At 48.5% G+C, this 17645-nt stretch overlaps 1 protein-coding gene across 1 annotated transcript in view; it reads right to left on the reverse strand.

Moving 5' to 3' along the window:
* The window catches only part of ZFAND1 (zinc finger AN1-type containing 1), a 185574-nt gene that overhangs the window by 83432 nt on the left and 84497 nt on the right, over window positions 1-17645 (reverse strand). Inside the window, exon 3 of the mRNA XM_086967000.1 lies at window positions 16632-16671. Within this exon, the coding sequence (XP_086823126.1) occupies window positions 16632-16671 (40 nt within the window). The remainder of the gene's footprint in view (window positions 1-16631; window positions 16672-17645) is intronic.

Raw genomic sequence — 17645 nt, forward strand, 5'->3', positions numbered from 1 at the left:
CGGATAGCGCGGCTGTTTGCCATTGGGCCCCACAGGGGAACGAGTCCCTTTGCTGCATCCAGGAACTGTGCCCCAGTGGAGTCGGCTTGTCCAATGTCATCTGCACGCCTCTGCCGGTGATGGTTAGCAGGGGCTACATAAGTGGGGGGGAGAACGAAGGCAATGTAGCAAATACCCTTCCAACCTTTCGGGAGCCAGGTGTAAGCTTTGGTGCCACACACAAAGTACATGTTTGGAGAAGCAACGAAGGAAGGGAGATCAACTGAGTCCAATGTTCTGATGATTCGGCAGGAACTGCGACCCACCAGCTGTGTTCCCTGGCCTTCGAGACACACAAGACCCGTGACATTGATAACAGACGGAGCCACAGTCAGAGTGGCGGTAGTTTGTTTTCGCAGATGAGAGAAGGTGGATCTAGCTGGATTGTGGAGCACCTGTACTTCGACGCGTTCTTTGGCTGGAATGTCTTTAAGGAAGGTGGCGCCTGTGAGCGCAGGACACAGGGGAGCAGAGGTCTTTCCGGTTTTGTTCAGCCAGAACACGGAGTAGAAGTGCGACACTGTCTGACTGGAAGTGGCGTTATCCTTGTGGCTCACTTGCATGAGGATCAACCTGGCGAGGCAGGAGCCGTGAACTGAGAAAGGAGAAGGGATGAAGGGAATGGAGTGTCCAGTGGCATGCGGGAGCAATCCGCAGATCCAGCAGTTCGTGGCATTTACAGCAAGGTTGTGTTGGTGCAACAGTTGCACGAAGGAATTGTTCCAGAACTCCCTGCGTCTTTCTCGGAGCTGAGGTGACAGGGAGATCAGGTGGTGCTCTTTCATGGGGGTTGGTCGTGCAGTGGGCAGCAATGCTTGATGAGCCAGTGTGCTTTCCTCCAGGATCCAGAAGGAGGTCATGAGGAGGAGGCAAAAGAGGAAGACAATAAAGAGGGCGATTGTCTTCGATTTGTGCAAATTGTCAGTCTTTGGGTTCCTATAGTGGGTATTTCCTGTTGCTTCCATCATCTTCTTATCTGGCGCTTCCATCATCTTCTTATCTGGCGCTTCCATCATCTTCAAGGTGCTCGGTAGCGGGCAGAACCACAGACTTCGTTTAACTTCTCTCCCGGTAACCCTTGGTTGTGTTTAGGTCACCGTTCTGAGATTCAACTTAGTCCGTGGCCTACTTAGCTGAAGCTCCCTCCTTTCGACGCAGGAAATACCCTTCTCTGGTTGGCACAGTGGGATCAGAGAATTTTGCAAGTTCAAGTGCCTCAGTATCGGGATAACAGTTCAATGTTGGTCGATCTTTGTTCAGGAGCTCTTCTTGGGTGTTGACGTTTTCTGTCGTGGCCAGGGTCGCGGAGACCTTCCGGCAGTGGTGTGCGTGCAGCCAATGCCTCTTCCCCTCCACTCGAAGCGCCGTCCGTGTGGTGATTAGCACTTGCCAGGGGCCCGTCCACCGGGGTTCCAAGCTCTTGGTCCGTTGGAAGTTTCGGATTAGAACGAAGTCCCCCGGTTGGATGTCGTGGCCTGGGCCCCTGGAAGCATCGGGGATGGCCTGCTGCACCTGTTGATGAATGACAGACAACGTTTTAGTTAACTTGCACAAATAATCAGACAGTAGGACGTCCGGGACGTCATGAATGGAGGTTGGTTTGGGAGCAGTCCAGAGGTTCATCGGTCGCCCGAATACAACCTCGTAGGGGGTCAAATGGTGTTTGGTGGGAGTGGAGCGCATCGATAGCAAGGCCAGTGGGAGGGCATCTGGCCATTTAAGTCCGGTGGTGGCCACTATTTTTGACAATTTCAACTTCAGTGTGGCATTATGGCGTTCCACCAGGCCGGCGGATTGGGGGTGGAAGACTGCGTGAAATCTCTGTTTCACCCCCAATCCCTTCAGGATTAGTTGGATAACCTCAGCAATGAAGTGGGGGCCATTGTCGCTCCATAAAATTCGACAAAGGCCATAGCGAGGAAAGAATTCTTTCAGTAGTACTTTGGCAGTCGTCATGGCAGTGTTGTCACGGGTTGGATAGGCCTCTACCCATTTGCTGAAGGCACATACAATGACCAGTACATACTTCAAGCCCTGACATCTCTCCAGCTGGATGTAATCCATCTGGAGGACCTCAAAGGGGTGATTGGGGGTCCCAAACCCTCCCCGGGGTACCACAGTTCCTTTCCCAGGGTTGTGTTGCAGACAGATAAGGCACTGCTGGACTAGGCGTCTGGCTGAGTCGGGGATTTTGTCGTTATGCCAGACTTTGGAAATGAGTTCGATCATGGGTGCAGATCCTATGTGTGCGGGGGAATGAGCCATCGTCAGTATGGGGATCAGGTATGAGTCAGGCAGCAACCATTGGTTTGCATCTTTTGTTCGCCAGCAGCCCTCATCATCCTTCAAACCCACCCCTGCCCACTTAGTCAGTTCGTGAGGGGTGCTGGCCGACTGGATGTCTCTGATAATTTCTCTTGCGTCAGTCCATTTTTCTGCTTGTGACCTGGTCACATACATGCGTGTCGCCGTCCTATTCTCAGCTGTGGTTCGTGCAGTGATGTCGGCTAGTGCATTCCCTTGTCCGACTAAGTCTGTCACCTTCTTGTGTGCCTGGCATTTGATCACTGCTAGTCGTTTGGGGAGGAGAACCGCTTCAATCAGGGCAGAAACCAGATCTCCGTGAAGGATGGGGGTGCCGTGGGACGTCAGGAATCCCCTTTCCCTCCACAGGAGCCCAAAATGGTGAACCACCCCGAAGGCATACTGGCTGTCTGTATATACGTTCGCGGTGGTCCCCGTGGCTATGATGCATGCTCGTGTGAGGGCTATCAGCTCTGCTGCCTGGGCAGATCGTTGTGGGATGCGGGCTGTCTCAACTACTGTTCGGGCTGTCGTTACTGCATAGGCAGCTGAAGTGGTGCCATCTGGGAGTTTGATGCATGAGCCGTCTACCCATAGCTCTCCATCGGGGTCGGTGAAAGCAGTGTCTCGGAGGTCAACTCTACTCCTAGTTTGTTCGTCCGTGAGGGTCACACAGTCGTGTATGGGAGGAACGTCGGGGTCATTTTCTGGCAGGGGCAACAATGTGGCAGGATTCAAAGTCGTGCATCTCTTTAGTGTGATGTGGGGTGCAAGTAGCGTCAATTCGTACCCTGTCAGTCGTGCGCTAGTCAAATGTTGAGTCTTGGTTTGGTTCAGAAGGGTGTCGACAGCATGGGGCACTAACACAGTGAGGGAGTTGGAAAGTACGATTCCCTCGCTCTGACGGATAGAGACAGCAGAGGCAGCTACTGCTCGAAGGCAGGCAGGCAAAGCTCTGGCTACAGGATCAAGAGTGGCGGAGAAGTAGGCACAAGGGCGCTGCTTTGGACCTATAGACTGAGTCAGGACCGACAATGCACACCCCTCCCTTTCGTGGGTGAAAAGGGAGAAGGGTTTGGAGTAATCCGGGGTTCCCAGGACGGGCGCTGAACAGAGGGCATCTCGTAATTCCTTAAAGGATGCTTGACACTCAGGGGTCCAAGGGAGCGGGAAGGGGGCGTCTTTGGCCAACAGGGCAAGTAGGGGTTTTACAATGAGGCTGAAATTGGGTAACCATTGTCTGCAAAAAGAGGTTAGGCCAACCAAAGAGCGGACTTGCTTTTGTGTTTTTGGGACGGGGGTGTCTAGGATGGTTTGGATTCGGTCGGGTGTGAGTTTCCTCCCTTCTTTGGACAGGAGATGGCCTAGGTATGTCACTTGTGGCTGGCAGAACTGCAATTTCTTTTTGGAAACCTTGTGGCCATTTTCTGCAAGAAAGTGTAGGAGTTGAACAGTGGCCGTGATTGCAAGTGGGGTGGTGTCGGCTGCCAAAAGGATATCATCGACATATTGGATCAATACCACTCCATCCGGTAGCTGGACCGTGTCCAGCTGTCTTTTGAGGGCCTGGTTGTAAATACTGGGACTTTCAGTGTACCCCTGGGGAGCTCTACAAAATCGGTACGAGCGGGATTTCAGGGTGAAGCCGAAGAGATAACGGCTGTCTGGATGGATGGGGATAGAGAAAAACGCATTCTTGAGGTCGATAACAGTGAAGGTGGTGGCAGTGGACGGGATGAGGGTCAGAATGGTGGTGATATCTGAGACTACGGGGTATTGGGGTACAACCACTTTGTTGATCTCTCGCAGGTCGATGATGAAGCGGTACGCTTTCTCATCTCCCTCGCCTTGCTTCTTGACAATGGGTAGGATAGGGCTGTTGCAGATATTGCTAACCACTTCTTCGACCACCCCTGCATCTACCAGAGACTGAATGATCGCTACCAGTGCCTTCTCACCCTCGGGCGATATCCGATACTGCGGGAGTTTCGGGAGCATAGCGTCCTGTCTCACAGTTATATGAATAGGGTCAATCATCATTCGCCCCACATCAGAGTGATTTTTGGCCCATAGGTACGGAGGTAGGGTATCAAGCAAGGACAGGTCAGCATCAGTTATGGGGCACATGTGTCGTGCAGGGCAGGATTTGGGTATGTCTGGGTTGTCGTACAGGATGACTCGGATTCCATCCGGGGAACACCTAATGGTAGCTCGAAAATGCTTCAGTAAGTCAATGCCCATAATGGCGTCAGGGGAGTTGGAGGAGAGCAGAAATGTTGTATCAGTGGTGTTGCTTTCTAGGTCAAAGGTGACGGGTACGGACAGGGGGTTAGTGGAGGGCGTCCCATCGAAACCTATCGATGTAATGTGTGAGCCAGACAAGGGTGCCCTTGGAATCAGTCGTTTTGATAACACACTACGTGTCGCCCCAGTGTCTACCAAAAATGGAGACTCTGTACCCAGGGCCTTAGCAGTGACATAAGGACCTTGCTGGTCAACACAGAGCTCGACTGGATCCCTCCCTTGCCCCTGGCAGTCCTATGCAAAATCGGGGGCATTCTCACTGTCGGATAGTTGATACTGGTTCTGTCGGGGGCGGTCAAATGTGTTCGATCTCCCTGATCTGTCATTGTTGGTGTCGTTTGTGTGCCCTCGTCCTTGTCCCCTATTTCTCGGTCCACCCGCTACATCCTTGGGGTCCCTATTTCTGTTCATCTCTAGCAGAACCGGACACTGGGATTTCCAATGGCCGAATCCTTTGCAGAAGGCACATTGGTCATCGCTAATGTCTCTACGTCCAGTGTGGGGTGTTGGGGTGTGATCTTTAGGAGGGGGATTTCTAGGGATGGTCGATTGGTAGTTCCCCCTTTGGGGTTCCCGTCCGACCGCTATACCTTGTATCTGGGCTATCATCACCCTTTCTTTCAAATCTTTCTTCTTTTTCTCGGACGCCCTATTATTCTCATTCTTCTGGTGCTCGTAATACTGAGCCATCTGAAGGATAGCTGCGGGTTTGGAGGCCCCCCAACTACTCTCACTCGTCTGCAATTTTTGGGAGACCTCCTGTGATAGGCCCTTCACATAGTTTTGTACGAACAGGTGTTGTCCGGTTGCGGTGGTCATGTCTTGGTCACTGTAGTCGGAGAACACCGTCTCGAATCGGGAGAAGTATTCTGATACATCTTCTTGGGGTTTCTGACGAAAGGCCGTGACTATCGACCAATCTACCTTTTTCTCTGGGATCAGTGTCTTTAACTTCTGAACTAATTTGTCGGGGAGTTCTAATATGTCCTTTACTGGTTTCCTTCCAGGCTCTCGCTGTCTATCTAGTTCACTGAGTTGCTCCCAGGTATGTCCAAACAGATCTGTGTGGTCAGCCTTCCGGATTTGCTTCCACACGTCAGCTGGCAGGCATAACCCGAAAAACAAGTCAATGTCCGCTAAAGTCATTATCGTCGAACCCAAGGCTCTGCCCAATTCGGTATAGAATGCTGTCGGGTTCTTTCTTAGATCGGGCAGAGTTTGTCTAAAAGTTAGGATATCTTGTCGGTCCCATGGTTGGTAAACCCAATTGTACACAACCCTCCCTTTTGCATCTGCGTGATTAATATCATCGTTTGTTCCCAGACCACGTGGCGGAATCCAGTATGGGGCCGCTTCTCTGATGGGCATCATAGTGTTGGCTACTTCTACGGAGGTCGTTTCAGGGACTGTAACCTTGGCTTCTGGTTTTTGTTCCGTGAGGTGGCGGAAGACCTCAAGCGTCTGCATGAAGAGCTCCGTCGCCTCACATTCAGTCCCATCTCCAACATCAATCTTCCTATAGAGCGTTGTCAGTTTAGCGGGGCCCTTACTTTGATACCTATCCTCATATGCGTTCAGGGTGTGGTAGCTGAATCGCAAAATGAAATGCCGTCTGTGGCTGTCGGCATGCGAGTTATACATGTTCATTGTGTATTCTTCGCTCTCCCTTCGTTCCACTAGTGTCTTTGCTATTTTGTCAATCCCATCCCGCTCATCTTTGCTCAACCTGTTTGGTCTGGCTGGTGGGTGCTCGCTAACCTCGGGGGCATCTGGTGGTGCTGCTAATGTGGCTGGTGCGGAGGCCGGGAGGGCTGGTGCACTAGCGCTAAGGCCGTTCTCGCTCGCACTCAGGGCCTGCAGGTGTTGTTGGCAGGGGGCATATGGAGGGGGCATGTAGATGATTGGGGGACCTAGCAGTAACTCATCGTTCGCACGCTGTTTGGAGGGCAATTCAGGGTAGAGCGCAGAGGGGGTCCTAACAGGACATTGACCTGTCGACCCTGATTCTTGGTTTTCTGTAGCTTCCTTTCTTTCCTTTATTTCTTCTTCTAATTGCTTAGCGGCTAGGTGGGCTGCCTTTCGTAATTCTTTCCCTATTTTTGCTTCTTCTCTTTTTCTTCGTTGTTCCGTTTCTTTGCGCCACATGCCGATACTATCGAGCATAGTGGGCGTAGTCTTATTTTTCTGGAGCGCTATTTCTAATGTTTTTATTTTATGCTCATCAAAGGAACCTATCAGTGGCCACTGACTTTTGAGGTCCGTTTTTGTGTATTTATGCCATAACCTAGTATAGGCAATAGCGACTAGTCCATGCTTGGTGAACATGTCCTTATTAGGGGTGCCTTCCAGTGGGGCTGGATGGTTCATCTCTAATAAGCGGTCCGGGCTGAACAGGCTACCAATCAGTGGGGAGAAGATAGGCATGACGGGTTACAACGGGGACAAAGGTCTGCACTACCTATCTTATCACGGCGGGCAAAGACTAGACAGAATATTTCTATTCTCCGTTGTTTGCAGGCGGTGAATACCTCAAAAGAACCAATATCGAACAATCAATGTTCGGTCAATCAAACAATCAGTGAGGAGAATAAGTGGGTACGACGTGTTAAAGGTTTGCGTTACCCACTCTTTTTCTACCTGCAAAGAGAGACCTTGTTCTTCCCTGTTTGCAGACAGAGAATCTCCAGACAACAATCCACGAACGACAGTTCGGGAAAACAGTGGGGGAGGAAGATAGGCCCGACGGATTACAATGGGGACAAAAGTCTGCGTTACCTATCCTTCACTGTTTGCAAACAGAGAGCCTGTTGTTTCTCCGTTTGCAGACGGTGAATCTCCAGAGGGATCAACAAAGCGTAATACTAGTATTATCCAAATCAAACAATCATTTCTCAATTTGTCGTGTTTACACGACCTTACCCGGACCGCATGGACGGTTTCCTGTCTTCCGAATCCAGCGCCCGATCGTCCTCTATTCTTCGCGATGTTAGTGGCAATCCTGATGGTTCCCAGTCAGGACCGTAGATCACTCGAGAGAGGTCTGTTCGGAACTAGTGAAGGTCGGATGATCGGCTGTCAGACGAGGGTCTATCGGACACGAGCTCTCCCGATCGTTGCAGTCGTTCACTCTGTCGTCGGGACCTCTCCCACTGGATCCACGTGTCGCTGATGGGCCCCACGCTTTGGGACGCCAATTGTGGAAAAAGGGTAGGGCTATGACCTTCTTCAAGATTTGCCCGGCGCTAACCGCCTTTGTACCATTCAAATTACCAAGCAATGAGGCAGGCGCCGGAGACCAGAAGGCAGGAAACAGAAGTTTTATTCCGACGGAGCAGAACACATCAGATCAGACAACAAGGTATCGTCTCGAGGTGCTCTAACAGCCTCTCTGAGGCCTGGCCTCTTATATCCTGGTTTATGACATGTCAGCATTCTTTATTGCATAAAGGACTCTTTAAACTTATGAAATGACATCCCCATAATCCTTGTGTCAAACCCACCCCCACATACATCCACAATAGAGGTCCTCACCCTGCTGATAACAGGAGGGGGTTATCATGCGGCTAAGTGTTCCGCCGATTCTTAGGATGTGTGCGCCTGATCGTATCCCATGGGGTGGGGAGGCCATGATCAATAGTGGGTCCTTTGAAGAGGAGCGACTCCATACAATAAGGGGCAGTAAATGGTATCTTCCGGCTTAGGCGATGGCCTCGGACCTGTGTGGACAGTTGGACTCGGGGGAAGGGGTCATCAAAGGAGTGGTATTCATGCCGCGTGGACAATTCGAGCGCGGAGGGATGGTTTATCAACAGAGGGGTATTCATGGAAGGAGAGGGGGTGTTGGTCAGGCGCGAGCGTGACCCCCAAGGACAGGGTCATGCAGGAGGAGAAGGGTTATGCTCATGTGAGGGAGGGAGGGGGGAGCCAGGGTGCGCGGAGGATGCTTGCAGGGTCAGAGGAGCGCGCTGGCGATCGATCGTGGACAGGGAGACCATGATACCTAAAATGGCTGTCGTGCACATTGTACGTGGGTGACAAGCTGGCGCAGATGATGTTCAGCTCGTAAACTAAAATTCCACAAACACTCCAGTCTTTCCCCTGTCCCAGGCAAGAACAACAACTGTAGGACGTCCTACTCCACACCAATTTGGGGTAGTGCTCCTCACATAGCTTCTCCAACTGTCCTAAAAGCAGGCCCTTTTCAAGCATAGCAAGTAGCCTTCTTGAGTCCTTTGTATCCCTGAGACACAAGCCCTTGGAGATTGTTCCCAAGCAGGATACCACATCGGGGCAAAAAGAGTAAATCCTTTTCCTCTACCACCGACAGAAGCAGCAACTGCAGGCCAACCCACCCCTCACTCAGAAAAGGCAGCGCTCCTCACAGAATCCTTCTACTCTTCTTCTTTGCAGGGTCCTCTTGTTCCTTGAAGCAATCTAAAGTCCTGGGGTTTTAGCTGTAATATTTATACCCAAAAATGTATTTGTTCTCTTTGTGGCAAGAGTCTATTAATCCAGTCTAAACCAACCCCTCTCCTACCTGGTGCAGCATGACCACAGGAAGCAGAGACAGCATTGTGCAAAGACACAGCCTATTCAGGTGTAAGCAAAACTCGTACAGGTCTATTCAGCCAGCCCTGAAATTAGTCACCAAGGCAGGGCACACCTCAACCCTACCAGTGACTGTCTAGACTAAATGCACATCTCAGCTCCTGTCACTCACATACAGCGTGGTAAAGTAAGAAAATGCCCACTTTCTAAAAGTGGCATTTTCAAACAGAGGATTAAAAAAAATTTTTTACCAAAAGGTGCGTTAATAAATTCGGAGTTCAGAGAGTCTAAACTTAGTTCTCCTATCTTGTCCCTCTTGAACGTTACATATGTAAAATGGCATAGTGCAGCCCTATTGATAAGCCTATGAGACAGATAGCCTTTCAGCAGTGAAAAATGAACTACACTGTATCTCACTATCAGGACATGTCACACACACACCAGTACATGTCCTACCTTTCACATACACTGCACCCTGCCCATGGGGACTTACCAGTAAATCAGATATGCCATTCATGGATAACCTATCATTGTCACAATTTATACAAAGCTTATGCACTTTAGCACTGATTAGCTGTGGTAAAGTGCCCAGAATCCTACAACCAATAAAAACACAGTCAGAACAATAGGAGGAAAAAGGGAAAACGTTTGGGGATACACCTGTCAAAAGGGCCAGGTCTAACAACTGCATACTAAACTAAAAGTACTGAGAAAAGACTAGAAATATACCATCCTACATAAAAATATCAAATTCTATCCATGGGTAAAGTGATACATCATCCAACCATGCTAGATTAATTTTCCAGCACATTCAGTCCAACACAGTTCCGCATTTGGAATCTATACACTCTTACTCACTCTCTGATTGAAAGGAATTCATCACCTATTTTACTGACATGATCAGATCCATGAAGTGTTGAAATCACTTAATGGATCTGATCCGATCACACCTTTGATGATTATACTCCTTACAAATGCAAAATCACTTGTTACTGCTTCATTACCAACTGCTCTGATGATCGATATTCCATCATCAAGCACCTCAAACCAGCAAATGATTAACAGAGCACTTGCCAGCTAACATCTTTCAAGATAGCTTTCACGTCTTTGAATGTGCCTGGCATGCTTGGACGAATGCATCTCTTACTAAAGCAACTTTGGGTTCTCGAGAAGCTGGCCAATTTTCTCCTTGTCTCAAACAGACTATTAGTTTATTTTCTTTCCAGGAATCAGTAAGGAAGCAGTCACACTGAAGATCCCAGGATGACATGTAGAACCTTGTTTACTCATACTTCTCAGTCTTTTGGAGCTTTTTGGCACAGTTACTCATTGCCCCCAACTTTGAAACCTGCAATGCTGCATGGACTTCCCTGGCCTGCATCCTGTGTTGGCTCTCTTCACTTCTCACCCATTGGCATCCCGTGGCTAAAACTGGAAAAAATGTCTCAAAGTCTTGTGGTATTTCCCATCCTTTAATCCTAGCACCTACAGTGTTCAACCTGTACATAGTGGTGCCCAATGAGAATAAATGATCCTCCATCCACTAATAGGCGAACACTACACAAATCTAACAAAAACCATTAACCAATGAGGTCTTTGAAACACTCTACACTTGGGTGCTCACAAATGTCCTAATGTTCAATCCACAAAATGCAGAATTCCTTCTCATTTCATCCAGCTACAGAAAAAAATGTGATCCCATATCATAGGATGTACTGAAAACTGAAGGCTCTTTGTCTTCTTTCAACCACAGTAAAATCCCTTAGCATTACTACAGATTCAAAGCTCATTATCATCTGTCACATTAATCTGGTGACTAAATCTGCTAACTTCTTTCCACATTCCTTAAAAAATAAAGACCTAATTTAAGCGACCCATCCAGAGAAAAAATTACACGCCCTTTCTGTCTCCAGGCTTTACTTCATGAACATTACTTTAGCCAGTACTCCATAGTCGCACGCTCCACCTAAGGCAGTATTATACTCCGGGCCCAGACTTACCACTCACATAAAAACATTTGATCATATCAATAATTACAAGACTGACACAGAAGTAATGTTTCCTCGCTTATAAGCACTTACCCCTCAATAATACCACATACCTCTGAAAGCTACTCACTATTTCAGGCAATCAAAGAGGTCTGGAAAACCACAGCTACCTACAGTTTGAAATAACCAGTTCAAAATTATGTGTGCCCAGAAACACTGCGCTGGTGCTGCTGTTAGGATATGGAGCGCCCTCCATTCTCATCATTAGAAAACTCGTAAAACCCACATTTTCGGTCTCCTTTTGAATTAAAATGGACTGCCTCCAAAAGGCATGCAGAATTTGCCTCCCAATCCGTTATGTTGAGGGACAGAGTCTCTGAATTAAGCAGAAAGCTCTCACCCAGTCAAGAGATCAGGGCTAGATCCAACACCAGTGATGGATCAAGCCCTGATCTTTGGACTGGGTAAGAGTGGTCTGCTTAATTCAGACACTATGTTCATCACCACCCCCTTTTCTGAATCGTTTTTGTCCACCATAAGCGTGGAAGGGTATACTCAGATGTGAGTCCCTTGCTCATTGCACCATCAGGATTCAAGCAAGCCGGGCCGAAGACGGCTGAAATGCCAGAAACCGGTCCCCGGCAGCTTGTCTCCTTCCCAGTATAAGAATTGGCTTGGTAGTTTGGTCTGCCCTGTTCCCATGATGCACTGGGCCAGGGTCAGACTAATTTGCATGTAGCCAGGTTCTGAGCTGGGATGGTGCAGTGAGCTAAAAAACGGTGATGGATCAAGCCCTGATCTTTGGACTGGGTAAGAGTGGTCTGCTTAATTCAGACACTATGTTCATCACCACCCCCTTTTCTGAATCGTTTTTGTCCACCATAAGCGTGGAAGGGTATACTCAGATGTGAGTCCCTTGCTCATTGCACCATCAGGATTCAAGCAAGCCGGGCCGAAGACGGCTGAAATGCCAGAAACCGGTCCACGGTAGCTTGTCTCCTTCCCAGTATAAGAATTGGCTTGGTAGTTTGGTCTGCCCTGTTCCCATGATGCACTGGGCCAGGGTCAGACTAATTTGCATGTAGCCAGGTTCTGAGCTGGGATGGTGCAGTGAGCTAAAAAACGGTGATGGATCAAGCCCTGATCTTTGGACTGGGTAAGAGTGGTCTGCTTAATTCAGACACTATGTTCATCACCACCCCCTTTTCTGAATCGTTTTTGTCCACCATAAGCGTGGAAGGGTATACTCAGATGTGAGTCCCTTGCTCATTGCACCATCAGGATTCAAGCAAGCCGGGCCGAAGACGGCTGAAATGCCAGAAACCGGTCCCCGGTAGCTTGTCTCCTTCCCAGTATAAGAATTGGCTTGGTAGTTTGGTCTGCCCTGTTCCCATGATGCACTGGGCCAGGGTCAGACTAATTTGCATGTAGCCAGGTTCTGAGCTGGGATGGTGCAGAGAGCTAAAAAACGGTGATGGATCAAGCCCTGATCTTTGGACTGGGTAAGAGTGGTCTGCTTAATTCAGACACTATGTTCATCACCACCCCCTTTTCTGAATCGTTTTTGTCCACCATAAGCGTGGAAGGGTATACTCAGATGTGAGTCCCTTGCTCATTGCACCATCAGGATTCAAGCAAGCCGGGCCGAAGACGGCTGAAATGCCAGAAACCGGTCGCCGGTAGCTTGTCTCCTTCCCAGTATAAGAATTGGCTTGGTAGTTTGGTCTGCCCTGTTCCCATGATGCACTGGGCCAGGGGCAGACTAATTTGCATGTAGCCAGGTTCTGAGCTGGGATGATGCAGTGAGCTAAAAAACGGTGATGGATCAAGCCCTAATCTTTGGACTGGGTAAGAGTGGTCTGCTTAATTCAGACACTATGTTCATCACCACCCCTTTTTCTGAATCGTTTTTGTCCACCATAAGCGTGGAAGGGTATACTCAGATGTGAGTCCCTTGCTCATTGCACCATCAGGATTCAAGCAAGCCGGGCCGAAGACGGCTGAAATGCCAGAAACCGGTCCCCGGCAGCTTGTCTCCTTCCCAGTATAAGAATTGGCTTGGTAGTTTGGTCTGCCCTGTTCCCATGATGCACTGGGCCAGGGTCAGACTAATTTGCATGTAGCCAGGTTCTGAGCTGGGATGGTGCAGTGAGCTAAAAAACGGTGATGGATCAAGCCCTGATCTTTGGACTGGGTAAGAGTGGTCTGCTTAATTCAGACACTATGTTCATCACCACCCCCTTTTCTGAATCGTTTTTGTCCACCATAAGCGTGGAAGGGTATACTCAGATGTGAGTCCCTTGCTCATTGCACCATCAGGATTCAAGCAAGCCGGGCCGAAGACGGCTGAAATGCCAGAAACCGGTCCACGGTAGCTTGTCTCCTTCCCAGTATAAGAATTGGCTTGGTAGTTTGGTCTGCCCTGTTCCCATGATGCACTGGGCCAGGGTCAGACTAATTTGCATGTAGCCAGGTTCTGAGCTGGGATGGTGCAGTGAGCTAAAAAACGGTGATGGATCAAGCCCTGATCTTTGGACTGGGTAAGAGTGGTCTGCTTAATTCAGACACTATGTTCATCACCACCCCCTTTTCTGAATCGTTTTTGTCCACCATAAGCGTGGAAGGGTATACTCAGATGTGAGTCCCTTGCTCATTGCACCATCAGGATTCAAGCAAGCCGGGCCGAAGACGGCTGAAATGCCAGAAACCGGTCCCCGGTAGCTTGTCTCCTTCCCAGTATAAGAATTGGCTTGGTAGTTTGGTCTGCCCTGTTCCCATGATGCACTGGGCCAGGGTCAGACTAATTTGCATGTAGCCAGGTTCTGAGCTGGGATGGTGCAGAGAGCTAAAAAACGGTGATGGATCAAGCCCTGATCTTTGGACTGGGTAAGAGTGGTCTGCTTAATTCAGACACTATGTTCATCACCACCCCCTTTTCTGAATCGTTTTTGTCAACCATAAGCGTGGAAGGGTATACTCAGATGTGAGTCCCTTGCTCATTGCACCATCAGGATTCAAGCAAGCCGGGCCGAAGACGGCTGAAATGCCAGAAACCGGTCGCCGGTAGCTTGTCTCCTTCCCAGTATAAGAATTGGCTTGGTAGTTTGGTCTGCCCTGTTCCCATGATGCACTGGGCCAGGGTCAGACTAATTTGCATGTAGCCAGGTTCTGAGCTGGGATGGTGCAGTGAGCTAAAAAACGGTGATGGATCAAGCCCTGATCTTTGGACTGGGTAAGAGTGGTCTGCTTAATTCAGACACTATGTTCATCACCACCCCCTTTTCTGAATCGTTTTTGTCCACCATAAGCGTGGAAGGGTATACTCAGATGTGAGTCCCTTGCTCATTGCACCATCAGGATTCAAGCAAGCCGGCCGAAGACGGCTGAAATGCCAGAAACCGGTCCCCGGTAGCTTGTCTCCTTCCCAGTATAAGAATTGGCTTGGTAGTTTGGTCTGCCCTGTTCCCATGATGCACTGGGCCAGGGTCAGACTAATTTGCATGTAGCCAGGTTCTGAGCTGGGATGGTGCAGTGAGCTAAAAAACGGTGATGGATCAAGCCCTAATCTTTGGACTGGGTAAGAGTGGTCTGCTTAATTCAGACACTATGTTCATCACCACCCCCTTTTCTGAATCGTTTTTGTCCACCATAAGCGTGGAAGGGTATACTCAGATGTGAGTCCCTTGCTCATTGCACCATCAGGATTCAAGCAAGCCGGGCCGAAGACGGCTGAAATGCCAGAAACCGGTCCCCGGTAGCTTGTCTCCTTCCCAGTATAAGAATTGGCTTGGTAGTTTGGTCTGCCCTGTTCCCATGATGCACTGGGCCAGGGTCAGACTAATTTGCATGTAGCCAGGTTCTGAGCTGGGATGGTGCAGTGAGCTAAAAAACGGTGATGGATCAAGCCCTGATCTTTGGACTGGGTAAGAGTGGTCTGCTTAATTCAGATACTATGTTCATCACCACCCTCTTTTCTGAATCGACATTAAATAGAAAGCGGAATAAATAAGGACAATCAAAAACTCAACATAAGAAATACATTAAGCGAGCCCTAAGAATTCATTTGTCTAAACCAACTGGTTAAAGACTCCCATATCTCTAAGCCTTTTGTTTTGCCCGCATGCCCTTTTTGGCATAGATTGCGCTCTCCAGTTTACAAGTTGCTATCAGTCGAGCCAGCCATTGCGAAAACATTGGGGGATTCGGATCTATCTAGTGGGAAGCTATACAGATCCTAAGAATGGTCATGACTAAAAATATTAAAGTGATTTGGACTTCAGGTGAAGTCCCCACATCTCTGGGAGATCAGCTGTCAGAAAGGCACTAGTCCTGGTTGCACAGCTACCCCCCAAGTTTTCTGAGGAGCAGTCTCTACCATGGCCATGGACGACTTAGAACTGAAACAAAAAAGTATTACGGTGGAACCCACTTCTAGACACGACTGGTAGACAAGAGATGTGGATTCAGTGTGTGAAAATGTAGAACTAGTTTAGGATGTTCTTCTTTTAAGTGCCCTTCCCTGACTGTTCTCCAGATGTACCCTTTGTGTAGATTGATGCACCTCAAAGCATGCCATATGCCTCCTTGAGCACCCACAACAGAGGCACAAAGAGATGTAAGATTCTTGCACCTGGCAGTCATGAGCCCAGCTGGAGAGGTCAGAAGGGGAAGAAAAATGGCAAAGCCTCAGCTAAAGGCTTCCTCAACTTTCACAACAGAGTCTCCCGTCTCAACCCTCGCCTCGACCACCCACCACAGGTGCACAGAAAGACTAATCAGCAGCTTCTTGCAAAAGGCCTTGTAGAATATCTAAAATAACCCGGTCTCCTTTCACCTCACTTCAGTGTCTAGGTCTCCTTGCTCCAGCTACAGGAAAGAGAGCAATACATTTCCACTGTTTGAGAGCACAGTCTTCACCTCCATTGTGTGAAAGGTCAGGGCAGGACATCCACAAGGGATCACTTCTGCCTCCATTTGTCTGGCTCACACTCACACACATCATGTATGTACCGCAAAAGAAAGGCTACACGCTTAACACATACTTGGCTTGTGAACACAAAGGACTGGGCAGGTACATGGAAGCGGAGCTTTACATGAGGGGGCCGGTAAGTGACTCAGATAAAAAGGTCACACTAATGATTCTTAAAACAGGGATTGCAACCACCACTGCTCTACAGGCTAATCCCATGACAGGGACATTAGTCCAATGTCGACAAATGAAGGCTCACTTGGTGCACCTGTCCAGTCCAGGTCATAGGACAAGTCCAGGTGGAGGCTTAGGTCTTTGCGCACATTGTAAATTAGCGCAATGCTAGGGTCAAAAGTGTAGGATTCCAGTTTTATGCAACTGTGCCCCAAGGGCAGGGGAACACGTCCATTTACCATGGAGGGGACATTTTCGGTTCAACACGGGCATTGGGCAAATACTGAGCTTTCTTCTTCACTTACCTTGCTGCAGTCGTGAGAATTTCTGCTGCGGTGCTCTAGGCTGAGAGAAAAAAACATCTATTAGAAACTTTAAAAAAAAGTTCACTTTTCACGTCTCTAATATTAAACTGCGCGTATTAAGAAGTCTGGTTCCGCGTTCTGAAGGATCAACGTTTTTGTGAGTCAACACTCTTTCACTGCTCTAGAGCTCAATGTAAGGGGTATGGCTCATTGAGGCTAGCCGGAAGGTGCATTGATTTTGGTGCTTGTTAGAGGCGTTTGTGTGTCACATGAGGTCACAAGTTGGAATCGTTGAATCCTGGCAGCACCAACAGCCTCTGATCCCTCCAAATCAATACATTTACATTACGTGTCTTTAAACAAGATAGAGTAATAAACATCACTGCTAATTATATATGCATTGCACTGACAGGACAGGGCTCAGGAGTAGATGACAAGACAGGCATTCAGATACCTATAGAAAATTAGAGCATCCTCATGAACTCGTTTACATTTTTTGTTGAGTTTGTGCATTTAAATGTGTACTGTTCTTCGCCCTTATGTTCACACTGTCCTCCACACCTTTAAGGTTTAAAAGTGTTTTATTGTGAAAAAAATAATGTTACAAATACAGCCCTAAGCTATCATGCTTGGGTGAATGTCAACCACAATGTTAATACTTGATGTGAGTATCTTATAGCTGATTATGTTGGAATAGGTTACTACCAACTGTGTATATCTAGGACGTCCTTCCACGGTGAAAGGAAATTCCATGAGGGGTAACTTGAAATACCAAGGTATTTCTGCATCCCCGACCTACCAATCCTTACCGCAGTGGTCATTTCAGTGTAAAATTACTGAATTGGAACTGCGGATGCTCTTGGTGTTGCAATACATTTTGGCTCTTCTACAAACGTAGAAAAAAAATGCTACCAACGTTATTCTCCGTACAAGTGTTTGAAATTATCCACACAACTCCGAGAATTGAGATCCAATTCAAATTTCATAAGGCCTCGTCTGCTCCCAACACAGCAT

Source organism: Lissotriton vulgaris, chromosome 4_1 (assembly GCF_964263255.1).
Source record: "Lissotriton vulgaris chromosome 4_1, aLisVul1.2, whole genome shotgun sequence".
Lineage (NCBI taxonomy): Eukaryota > Metazoa > Chordata > Amphibia > Caudata > Salamandridae > Lissotriton > Lissotriton vulgaris.